This window comes from Gopherus evgoodei, chromosome 6, assembly GCF_007399415.2.
Source record: "Gopherus evgoodei ecotype Sinaloan lineage chromosome 6, rGopEvg1_v1.p, whole genome shotgun sequence".
In the NCBI taxonomy this organism is placed as follows: Eukaryota; Metazoa; Chordata; order Testudines; family Testudinidae; genus Gopherus; species Gopherus evgoodei.
The window spans coordinates 76065391-76078182 of record NC_044327.1 but is presented as its reverse complement, the minus strand read 5'-3'; the positions used below and the strand labels follow the sequence as shown (position 1 = coordinate 76078182).

The window sequence follows — 12792 nt, the reverse complement described above, 5'->3', positions numbered from 1 at the left end:
GTACCAGCAGGAGGGAGACCATAGTTTTACACACATACATTGCTCCCAATACAATTTACAATGCATGCTTTTAATATTTTTTTTCTTTAGTGACAGGATTCTTAGATCATGTCTTGATAAATGCTATACCAGCTGAATTAACTTACCATGTTCATGAACACAGCTAATGCAAAAAGTTGACTGTTTTAAAAAAGACAATTGATGCCTCATCTACTAAAACAAAAATTTATGTTGCTTGTACTGTTCACACCTACTTCGTGTCAATCTAATCTCTATGCATTATATCCCATGTTGAAATCTTTGTGAGAGTAATCATTCTGCACATAACCACATAAGGCAAAAGAATCCACTGTATTTAGATGACTTATAACTTAATTCAGCTAGAGACACAATTATGTTTGGTTTCTGGCATTATAAGATTTCTGTATTTACAGTCTTCTCCTGCCCCCTAAAGGCTACTTCTGTGTTTGCTGGGCAGACATCATTTCATAATCAATACATTCCTCTGCAGTTGGTATGTTTGATGAGCTTCAATGCTGAGTCTCTCAGGTGTTTTATTTATCTACTGACCCATGTATCTGACATGCCAAGCCAGTACCTGACCTCCCTTCAATTGGTCTAAGTGATGCAAGAGGCAATATTATAGTAAGCCCAACTCTTCAATAGAAAATGGCATTGCACTGACAGATGTGCATTTTTCCTGAGCCTTTATGAAGAATAGGCAGTGGATGATCCTCTTGTCCTCGGAGAGATCTACTTGCACTTGCATTCATCAAGGTCTTCTGGCAACTGTACAGACTGCATGCAGCCTTATCTTTGCCTTTGTCAGATTCTGTTTTTGGCCTGCCAGCCAGTTTGACACCATGGTGATGGGAACTCATTACACATTCATCTTAGATTCACTAAGGCTTGGTAGCTGTAATTTGGAGCATTTCTGCATTAACTTTCATTTTCTCTTTCTCTCTCTAGTATTGAGGTTTTTACAAGGTATTCTCTCTTTTTCTCCAAAAAGGCTTCACTTTGCAAAAGTTATTGTAGCTACTTTACATAATCAGTTTGAGATTAAAACAATGTTATAGTTAAAGCAGCATTAACTAAATTAAAATACTCTAGCTATTGTGGCTAGATTTAGTGGTATGCATATGGTACAATAATCTTCTATTGAAGTTTAAACTGCAATTTACCTTTTCAAAAGATAGTTTCTTTAACATAACATCTATTAGCCTATGCCATTTTATAGCAACCCAAACACCATGTATTGAGCTTTAACATATTTCTGGTATGGCCATTTAACTTACTCCTGATCAATACATTTGTAAAGTGTTACAAGTTTGACAAACTATTTTAGTAATAAACTTAGGGATTATTAAAAGGAAGACTCTGACACAGTCTGAAGAGCCAACATGTTGCCTATTTAAAGCTAATTGAACATACTTTAGTACAATACCTAACCTCTGTATTGCAGAGATTGCTAAAAACAGGTATTATAACTTAGTATTTAGTAGCTGAGAGGGATGTGGATTCTCATTTTGACAGATGATTTGGTGCATGACCTGGGGAAAAGTTACTTGACCAGCTTGTGCTTTAGCTAGCCCAGCAATAATAAGGTAAAATCTGGACTATACTGATAAACAAATGTTGCATTTGGGCCCAGCTTCTGCAAGTGTTCATCAAATAACTGATCACTAGAAATTCTTAATGAAACTGACCACACTGCATCTCAAATCAGCACTGTGGAGGAAGGGGAGGGAGACATTGTCTGGCTTGCCGGGGAAAAGAGTGTATCAATTTAAGGATTGGGAGGAGAGAGGCACAGACGCTGATGCCAAGGGAGAGTGGGTCAGCACTGTGACACTGACTCATCCCTCAGAAACCAGGGGAGTTGATAAGAGCAAGCCCAGTGGGAGAAGCTCCTTTTTCCCGGAGCAGGTGGAGCAGCTCTCACCCTTGGAAGTGGCAAACTACCAGGTTTGGTTGGGATCCACTGTGGGCATTGCACTAGCTGCTCCTTTCTCGGAGGGTTGGGAAGGAATTTTTCCCTTACCACCAGACTGGCCAAGACTAAGTGGAGTTTTCTTTGGCTTCCCCGCAGAGGGTTCAGGGTGGTTGTGGGGGCTTTGTTAAAATGAGTAGGGAAGGGAGTTAGGCTATGATGTCACAACTCATTATGTAAGTATGGGGCAAATGTCCTGTGCAGGTACTCAATAGGAAAGGGATACAGCGGGGGGAAGGGGGTTTTCATCTTCCTCTGCAGCATAGGGCACAGGTCACAGGCAGGTTGCACTAGTGTAAATGGTCAATTTTCTGTAACTTGAAGTCTTTAAACCATGATTTGAGGACTTCAGTAACTCAGCCAGCGGTTAGGGATCTATTATAGGAGTGGGTGGATGAGGTTCTGTGGCCTGCAATGTTCAATAGGTCAGACTAGATGATCACAATGGTCCCTTCTGTCCTTTAAAGTCTACGAGTGGTGTTTTGTTAAAGGAGCTGAATGGGGTGGGGTTCAGGACGCCAGTGACTGGCATTGCAGGGAGCCAACCCCCCATTCCTTTATAGCCCATCTTAACTCTCATTCAAGATAGGAGGATGGTAATGTCCCAGCAATGGGTTGTCAGGGACCAGGATGGAAAAGAGGGGCAGGGGCTGGCAGAAGCCCCCAGGTGGACATTGAATGAACATGGAGTTACCTGCACTGTACGCTTTTATCTGCTGGGTAGTCCCAGACATCTAATAATAAAGTTGCGTCCTGATTAAACTATACACATCTGTCTCCTTTCCTTCTTCTGATATAGCTGGACAATTAACATTTGCAACACTTCCAATACAATGCATGTTGTTTTGTATGTTTGCAGTATATTGTTACTTAAATTTAAAACAATACGTTTGCGATTTTTTTCCTTTTCCAAATAATATTTTGCTTTTCATATAATGTATCAGGTGGTAAACCAAGGCTTATATAATTCTGTACAAAACTAGTCAAGACAACTGCCTAGGCAGTCAGTTTGTAACTAGTTAATTTGTGCCAACATAATTTAGTACTGAAAGAGGTTATAAACGGAACCCCTAGTGCTACCCCTCCTTCCCCCCAAAATACCAGCACTACTCAGCTGTCTTAAAAATGCTGTTACTATTAATGCTTTATATTTTTCTTGCAGGACCACTGCTCCTACGGCAGAGGGACTTCTATGGAAAATTGCCACTGGATTATGTGGAGTCCCTACCAGTAAAACAAGAACTTTTGGATATTGTCCACCCAAAAGAGACTGTCAAGGACTTCTGTGAACGTGTGGAAAAAGATTTCCACAACCAGCAAAGAGAACTTTGGTTAATTTTATTTAATAAGATGTTGCTAAATTTTTGTTCGGTTTATAACTTATCTTCACCTTCTCCTTTATCTTTTAAAGCCCACTTAAATTCACTTCCATTAGTGGCTATTAATGGTTGTAAGTTGAAAAGTAGGTCTCTTACTGATTGGTTAGTAGATCTTTATGTTGGAGAGGTACAGACTTTCCAGAAACTTCCAGAGTTTATTCAGGAAATATCTGGAAACCTAAAAAAGTCTTTTGGAGAACAGATATATCCCTTATTGGCAACACTAGAAACTATTGCAATGGCAACTCAGGTGGCTACTTTTCATCTTTCTAACAACTAAGATTAATTTTCAGATCAGTTCCATTGGTTCAGTTGTGATAGTTTATCATGGGCGAGATTCATTCTTGTGAATACAGGAGTGCACATGGCACATCCTACACCAGGCTGGGCTAGTGCTACCTAGGAAATATTCCTTTGATCCCTTCTGGCATCTTAAAGCACTAAACCAAAGGTTTCCATAGTCCCACTGAAGGAAGCTGCAGTGTGGAAGTACTGGGTACCTCCTGGCCACTACCCTTTTGTGGCCAAAGTCATCAACTTTTCAGCCAGAACTGAATGCCTGTGGCCCCCTCAGCAGGGGAAAGTTCACTTGCACCCTATCAACCCCTCTTTTTTCCCCTTCTAGCACATTTTCTGTCATGCGGAACCTTGTGCCAGAATTCTTGCTGGTTTCCAAGGATGCTGACCCTAACGTTTATCTGATTTAGACACTACAGTTGGTTACTTTTTTCCAGGGCATACAGTTATTCCTGCTGTTTTCATGTGACTAACTTTTTGAATACTTGTCAAATAAATAAAACAAAAATGGAAAAATGACTACTACAACAATCCATTCCCTATATCATCATCCTAGGAAATAAATATTTTTAAAATACATTAAAATTTAGCTCAAAAATTAGTTTTTAAAATTGTGTGTCTTTATGGTACCAGTTTACAGTACTTCTCATATTGTCCTTAATGATTTTGCATCAAAGGATCTTGACAAAGTTGTTCACAGAAATGAGCCATTAAACTTTCTGCTAGTTTTCTGTAGCATTGTGGTGCTTGCTCATTCATACCTGCATAATGATCAGCTTGACTCAGATCCTCAGCTACGTTAGAACTCTGGTTGGCAGGGCTGAATAGGGAAGGGTTAAAAGTAACCAAGCTTCCTTTATGCTTTCCAGATTCCTAAGGCTGCTGCGGCCCAGTTTGGCCTCCAACATAAGTTACACAACCTTCGGGCTTTTCCAAACTGTGCTGGCTTGCAATACCCCTATATAGGTCTGTATCACTGACCGGGATTGCCAAAGCATGAAATGCTGTGGTGACATCCTCAAGCCTGTGGTGGTACTTGTGCAGAACTGACATTTTAGTAGCTGGGGAACTCACTCTGTCCAGATATGGCAGTTTTAAGGGAGCTCCATGCTGCTTATTTGAAGTTGGAGTGCCAGCCTCCTTAAAAATTGCAGCCCCTGTAATATTAGTATTTTGTCCTCAGTACTAAGAATATATGAATACTAGACAAGATAAATCCTCTAAACTGATAAACTAATCCTCTAACCTAATTTAGGATTGTGTGCTTATAAAGTATTATATTGGTTGTGCTTAGTAATTAATTACATAGAAGGGGAAAATCTTGCCCCCTCCTCCAAATATACAGAGTCTGTTCATGAGAGGGAACTGAGGTGATTCTCATTCATAAGAGGAAGGGCTGAAGGAGGACAGAATTTGGGGAGGCCATACTGTGCTGCCTTGCACAGTGAATTGAGAATGGGATGGCAATGCAGGATCTGCCAAGATACAGATACTCTTCACTCCCCACTCCTCTGCACAAATCCGGTGCCCAGCTCAATTCAGGCTGAGATCTGTGGAGAGAATTTGCCCATAAAGGAAAATGCAAAGAAATGCTGCTTTATAATAAGGATACTTATTGAAATAGTAGGACAAATTTATAATTCATTAAAAGATTAATCTAAAATCTTAACAGTCAGACGGAATAGACTGATTAGTAATATTTAAATTTGCAGTTCTTTTCTAATAGCAATGTATAATGTTAAAGAAACTAAAAGAAAAGGGTATAATAGCAGTTTCTGGAATTGGTGTTGCTTGACTAGAGGGAATAAGTTACATTGATACAGCTGGATGAGGCACATTAAAGCTTCCATTTAGCTTTCATGCAGTGGAGACATAATCTCAGCAATAAAGCCACTGATGATGCTCAGGCTGGTTTGGTCTTGGAACCAGATATTTATTACAAATGTTCAGTGGTTATTAATAACTGAGTATTCTTATTAGGCATGTATATAGAGCATACTGTTCTAGTGAAGATAAGGAGTCCTCTTAGGTTAGATTTATTTGTTTTTATGAGCGTTTTGACTTTTCTACTCTGATACTTTACAATAAAATAAAACTTTGTTGTAGCTGAAATGTGAAAGCAATTGTAATTTCAGTGTATGCTGTAGTAAACAGGCATAGTGAAAATGTTCTTATGTACAGACGTTGCAAAGAATGCAAAATATGCCCTTAATTGGTCACATTTTATTAGATTTTTTTGTTTTTTTAATCATGAATTTGAGCCTCAGTTACATCATCAGGCCATAGAAAGCCACAGCAAAAGGATAGTGGTAATACTTGTAAGGTGTTGGTTCAGACTTCAGAATAAAAAAGATCTTAGATACAGAGATGAAAGCCTTCATGGCTTTTCCTTGACCTGATGAAGAGAGAATTTCTTACTTGCTTCCTTAAACTTACATTTAGTCCAATATATTTCCCACAGCTACTTGCTATTTTGTCATTTAGTCAGGGCAACAAAGAATAGTACAATTACCAATTCTAAGATCTGTTTATATATAAAATTTACTTTGAGTGTGTCTATATAGCATATCTGAAGAACTGCCATGAGTGGCGCTCTCCTGCAAAGCAAAACAAGGGATATGAGAGTCTGGGCTGTGCCTGTAAACCATCTTTGCACTGCCTGGACCTTCAGCTGCTCTGCTGCAGCCTGCATAATTTAGACAGCCCTAGTGGCCCTGTCAGAATTATGGCAGCTTGTCCTTAGCTGCCTATGGGCACAGCACTGCCTGAAATCTCCGTAATGCTACAAAGTGCAGCCCCACCCCTAGCATGCCAAAACTGATCCCCTGAAAGCAACCTTATGACTCTTTATTTTCTCCAGTTCCTGCACCACAGGAATCTTCTCCTAGCCAGAGTCTGAACATACCCCAGAGGTTAGGGCACTAACCTGAACATAAGGACGGCCATACTGGATCAGATGAATGGTCCACATAGCCCAGTATCCTGTCTTCTGACAGTGGCCAATGCCAGGTGCTTTAAAGAGATGGAAAAAAACAGGGAAATTATCAAGTGATCCATCCTCTGTTGTCCACTCCCAGCATCTGGCAGTCAGAGTTTAGTGACACCCAGAGCATAAGATTGCATCCATGATCATCTTGGCTAATAACCGTTGATGGACACACCCTCCATGACTTCAACTAATTTTTTTCTGAACCCGGTTATAATTTTGGCCTTCAACATCCTGTGGCAACAAGCTCCACAGGTTGACTGTACATTATGTGAAAAAGTATTTCCTCATGTTTGTTTTAAACCTGTCTATTAATATCATTGGGTGACTCCGGTTCTTGTGTTATGTGAAGAGGCAAATTGCACATCTTTCTCCACACTATTCATAATTTTATAGACCCTTAGACATCTTTTTTCCCCCTAAGATGAACAGTCACAGTCTTTTTAATCTCTTTATTTGGAAGCTGTTCCATGCCCTAATCACTTTTGTTGCCCTTCTCTGTACCCTTTTCAATTCTAATATGTTGTTTTTGAGATGAGGTGACCAAAACTGCACACTCCAGGTGTGGGCATACCATGGATTTATATAGTGGCATTATGATATTTTCTATTTTATTATCGATTCCTAGCATTCTTTTAGCTTTTTTTGAGTGTCGCTGCATGTTGAGCAGATGTTTTCAGAGAACTGTTCACAATGTCTGCAAGATCTTTCTTGAGCGGTAACATCTAATTTAGACTCCATCATTTTGTATGGATAGTTGGGATTATGTTTTCCAACGTGCATTACTTTGTATTTATCAACATTGAATTTCATCTGCTGTTTTGTTGCCTAGTCACTCAGTTTTGTGAGATCCCTTTGTAACTCTGGCTTAAGTCCTTGGTCCAATGATTATTCAATTAGTTACACAAAGTAAAACACCCTCAGCAGGAAAAACTGCAAGAATCTAATCCACCAGCTATTACTATCCAATAGTCTAGCTAGCAGTAAGGGCACTCATCAGAGAGTGCCCCAGAGTGAGAACCTGGATCTCTCACATCCCACTACTACTGGGATAAAATGTGACCACTCACCTGTTGCGGTTTTGTGAATGGTACCTAAATCTCTGAAAATCCACCCTGACAAATCAAAATGATTCATTCTGAGAATGTTCAAACACACCTTTTCAACACTTTTTTTTTTTTTTCATTTAGACTGAAACAATTTGCTGAAGTTGACATGATTCACAAAATGTTTTGGTTGATTCAAATCTGCATTAATTGGTGAAAACTACTGTCAGTGTAACAAGTCCATTCAGGAGATCCAGGATTGTTTGATCACCTTTACTCTGATCTGCCCCCTTTCCCAGTAAGGCACTCATCCAGAGTTGACACAGTGCACCATATCTGAATAAAAGTTGGATGTAAAGGAGGTGCTTTTGTGCAACCTTCTGACATTTCTTTGCTTTAACCCTACCTTACATGTATTCAGGATAGCAAATTCAGTAATTTTAGAATCCTTTATATGTCTAACTCTTGCCTAACTCATATTATAGGTCTAGTAAATTAATAGGAAAATCTACATTTTTGTATCAAAGCAAATTAATAATTGCAATAAAATGAGAACTAAGTTGATGAAAAGTAAATTTGTTTGTTTTTCTCCTCTCCAGTACTGAGGAGATTCTCCATTTCCTCCTGAAGTTTTGAAGAAGCTGTTTCTTTGCAGACCCTTCTTTTTCCACTGGAAAATTACCCCTTGTCATGGTACCTTGGTAGGCTGCCCTGTTGTCCCATCTCCAGATCTCCCTGCGTGCACCCCACATAGGTATCAGAAATCATGTCTTTAGGTTTTCTGGGATGGAATTCCACAATTCACCCACTTTCAGAGCAGGTTCTGGATTACAGCCCCCTGGATATCAAGTGTGACTAATTTAGCAGATTTAACTGGGGTTGGACTCTGCAAGGATTCGCTCTTTCAGAGCCTGTGACAGCATACATTTGCAGTGAGATAAAAACAGCTTCTTCAAAACAAAGCCTGATTTATTTTGTCCGAGAGGTACTCGGTGCTTAAAGAAGTGGATTTAAAATAACAGTGACCTTATCTACGCATAACCTCTCTATCCAGAGCTCAGGCCAGTCTGGCTTATTCTCCCTTGTGAGGTGGAAGAAACTGCTTGCTTTCTTGCAATCTTCTCCCTCTGTTTCTGAAGGCTGTCATCCTCAGGCTACTAGTCAGCGAGTTTAATATTTAATACCAGTTAATTGTTTGGTTTTTTGTAAAGTGCTGTGCAAACCCATCATACTGTTTAAAGAATATATTTTGTCGGAAATTAACCATTTCTTGTCTTCAGTATTATTGAAAGTTGCTGTGTCAAAAATTGAATTTGAACTGTAGGCCTTTGCTGACCTATGTGCTTGCTTTTAAGTTTTCTCTTGAACTTGATGATGTTGAATGTACTGGAACATAATGTCATATAATATTTAACATACTATTTTAAATTGGGATGATACAGTGTTGTAATATTTCTGCTTAATATCATGGTATTTTGAAAACAGGCCCAATAAATAGGTTAACTTGAACACAAAATCTAAATCTAAATAGCTTTGATTTAAACTATCTGAGAACATTTAAATGTAGGTCTGTTCTACAAAGGAAGCTTGTCATTTATTTATCTTTCTGATGCATTAATGGGGGAAAATAATACAAATATTTATGAGCATTACTAGCTTGATGTCTGCATTTGCAACTAAGTCATAAATATAAATATCACTGTCAGAAATTAAGGCAATCCCATTTAGTAAACTTTGAGAAAATGTTGATAAACTGGAATGAGGGTTTAGTAGTCTAACCACCAGATGTGAAACATTTACACACCTTGAAACCACTGGTACAAGTCCCAGTTATTCAGCTAAGGTAGATAAATAGAATCTTGATGTGTGGGTGGGTGTGTCTTTAAGATGAGATCTTAAAATTTTTTCCTGCCTGCTTTGCATGGATGTTAAAAATCAAATGGTGCTTTTAGTAAGATTAGGAGTTTGCCTTCATGTCACTGGCCAAAATATTTCCCTTTCCCCTACTGTTTCCCCCCAATGTGCTGTGTTCAGTTGGCTGCCTCCTTACTCACCCAGCTTGATTTCAGTGATGCTGTATATATTTAATGTGTAAAAAGCGATGGGCTCCTTTTCAATTAAAGGCCCAATAGAAAAGTATGAATTGTTTTATTATTATGATTGTATGGTGTCTACATGTTAAATCTTTAGTATTGGCTTAATTTTAGACTTTACAACATTTAGCAGCTTTACCCATCAACTCATTAAAATACAAGTGCTTATTTTTCCCCATGTAAACCAATGTGGTTCAGGGTGAATTATTGTAAATTGTGTTATCACTAGGTACCACTTTTGGCATGTGTGTGCAGTCCTGAAAACTTTACAGCACCTCTTCTTAAGCAAAATCATCTTTGTTTTTAGAGGAACTCCTATATTATTCAAGGCAATTCACACAGTAGGGGAGGAAATCCCTTGTAAGACGTGGAATTTTAAGGCTCCAAGACTGCAATAATGCTACACTGAGTATCTGTAAGCAACTATGCTTTAAATGACTGATTAAATTACTCTAAAAATACTTAGACATGATCCACTAGGATTGAGATCTTTGTGTGCATCCCTATCTGTTTAAACTGGATAATAGTTAATAAGGGGAAAATGGAATATACTTATTTCCTTTGTCAGTAATGCTAGTAGGAATTACTGTTGTAGGCTGCTACAGTGGAAGAGATTACTGGTTGGGAAGGAAAAGGGAAAAGATGGCAGTATTTAATGCTTTGGTTTCTATACTATATTAAGACAAATATATCTGCATTTAAATTTCGCCCATTCAAGCACTCCACCAGTCTTTCAGAGGGGCAGTTGCTGTATTGGCCTTGAAAGTTGTGATTCATCTTGATTGCAAAAGAATTAAAAACAAAATAATGATTGAGTAGTTGGTTTATAAAGATTGTTAATCTAGGAGTGCTGACGCACACAAAGAATTTTATCGGTCATCAGAGTCCCTTATATATAGCTAAAGGTTAGAGTAATGAACTGTAATTCTTCTTTCTCATAACTGAACTTTTTATGCATTTCTTAATTTTCATAGATATTCAGGTTGGTAATTCTTGAGGAGGGTCTCACTTTTTTTCTCTTAACAGCTGGTATATTTAATTCAACCAATATTGCTGTTGTATTTACCGATAGGGTATGTTTTAGTCAGACTACTAATCTGCAATAAGACAACTATTGTTCAGTTATCCTGTCTTTTTTAAGAGAAGCAAGAACTATTTTATTGAAAAGTCATTGAAGATAGAGCAGGTATGATGCAATGATTTGTGTGTGACGCTCTTTTTAGAATATAAATGCTATTATATAATCCGATTGCAGTAAAACATTATTTCATGTTTTAATAGTTGATGATTTTTCTAATATTGTTTGTGCACTAGTTGTCCATTTATTCTTAATTTGATATTTTCTACTTCACACTTAAGCTGTGAGGCTAGCACCCTGTTCCTTACAGGATTTTTTAATGAGGTCTTATCGTGTTATATAGATGGGTCTTTTGGGGACATTTTAAGGTATGTGCTGAAATTTTCCTCTGAGAATGTTTCTGATCTGTCAGTTTGAGGTGGTCTACCAATCATTAGTTTAAGCCTTCTCAAAGCAGAACTTCTCTGTGTGAGGGACATGCTATCTGTAATGACTCTTAAACTGCTAAAGATTGAAAATTTTCATATGGATACCATGTGCCTTGATGATAACATATCTTCTCTATCAACCCCTTATGATTTTAGGAGTGTTCATGGAACATGAAGAATTACTTGTTCCCCGATGGGTCTTTTAATCTTATCAGTTCCCTCCCTGCTTTTTTGTGTTGAGTTTGAAATGATGGATACACTTATCAAAGGCTCTACCATAGATGTTTTTATAGGGAGTTCACTACTGTTATTAGACTAAGGTTCTTTTTTCTTGTCAAATCCAGAAAAATGCTTTCAAATGCATATTGTATGACAGCAGCATCAGGTTTAAGAGACAAAGCTTTGAAATAGTATTATCTAGTTTGCCTACAGTGAGTCCTAGCTACTAGTAAAATTGCTGGTTTACTGTTCTGTCAAAGGGTGCTATCTCATGCCTCCACAGTGGAAAGAAGGAAAGCAACTACTGTAAAAGAAACTTTACACAGATGAACTAATTTTTCATTTTATATCTGCTGATAATATTTTTTTTTCTAAACAGGCAAAGTAGTCTGAGTTAAAGCCACTCAACTATCAGCGAAAGCCAGGGACAGACTGATCAACTAGAAACACAAGCAGATGGTATAAGTAGCTGGTTGGTAAACTACCCATGCTGTAACGATGGTATACGTAAGTGGTATACAACTTCAGTTTCTCAGCAAACTTTATTTCCTTTACTCTTTCTTCTGCCTGCCTCTGTTACCCCAGCCAGATTTTTGAATTCCTAAACATGTTATGTTATTTTTACAATGCACTAGGTATACCCAGGGCTTCCTGGATCCATCTGGAAACATGATTCTTGTTCAGAAGAGTTTACAGTCTTAGGTCCTATATTCCCCTCTGCTTTCTGCATGCAGAGGAGAGTACCCATATATCTGGGCTGAGAGGAGATTGTAAATGGATGAGTGCCACCCTGTCCCACTACCTGATTAGTGTAGGGATGGGTGGCACTGTAGGGACTCCAAGTGGACCATGGGGTTGGCATTTTCCAATCAGCATGGGACCTACCTAAGCTTTGCCAGATTCTCAACCTACTCCCAAACCTATGGGGGAAGCTGGCCTAAATTACTGTAAAGAGTAATTGCAACGAAGTATGTTGTTTGCTTCTGTGCTGATTTGAACCCCTTTCAAGTGGTCCTATGGCATTCCATGCAGAAGCAAAGGTGCCTCGTCTCATCATTGGCAGTGGCACCATCACCTTTCTAGCCCTGCTGTGCCTTCCCATTTCCTCTGGCATAGCAGGGCTGAATCTGGTCCATTCTCTTATGGCTTATACACATTTGTTTTTTGTTCTTTAATTATGGGGGTACTTTGTCCTAAATAAGTGTTTTATCTAGTTTAGCATTCTACACTAACCATTTAATTGCTTGTCTTTGGTAGCAGGCTCTGCAGATCA

General features: G+C 38.6%; 2 protein-coding genes across 8 annotated transcripts in view; one reads left to right on the top strand and one right to left on the bottom strand.

Annotated features, from left to right (window-relative positions):
* The window catches only part of SLF1 (SMC5-SMC6 complex localization factor 1), a 75798-nt gene extending 72120 nt beyond the window's left edge, over positions 1–3678 (top strand). For all 3 annotated transcript variants that reach the window (XM_030567940.1, XM_030567939.1, XM_030567941.1), the window contains one exon: positions 3156–3678. In XM_030567940.1, coding sequence (XP_030423800.1) covers positions 3156–3652 — 497 coding nt within the window. In that variant the 3' untranslated portion in view covers positions 3653–3678. The remainder of the gene's footprint in view (positions 1–3155) is intronic.
* Positions 1–12792, bottom strand: part of MCTP1 (multiple C2 and transmembrane domain containing 1) — a 548019-nt gene that overhangs the window by 38470 nt on the left and 496757 nt on the right. Inside the window, exon 20 of one of the 5 annotated variants that reach the window (XM_030567946.1) lies at positions 6530–6681. The exons of the other annotated variants lie outside the window; for them this stretch is intronic. Coding sequence (XP_030423806.1) covers positions 6554–6681 — 128 coding nt within the window. The 3' untranslated portion in view covers positions 6530–6553. Of the gene's footprint in view, positions 1–6529; positions 6682–12792 lie in introns of those variants that run through there. 5 annotated transcript variants of the gene reach the window in all.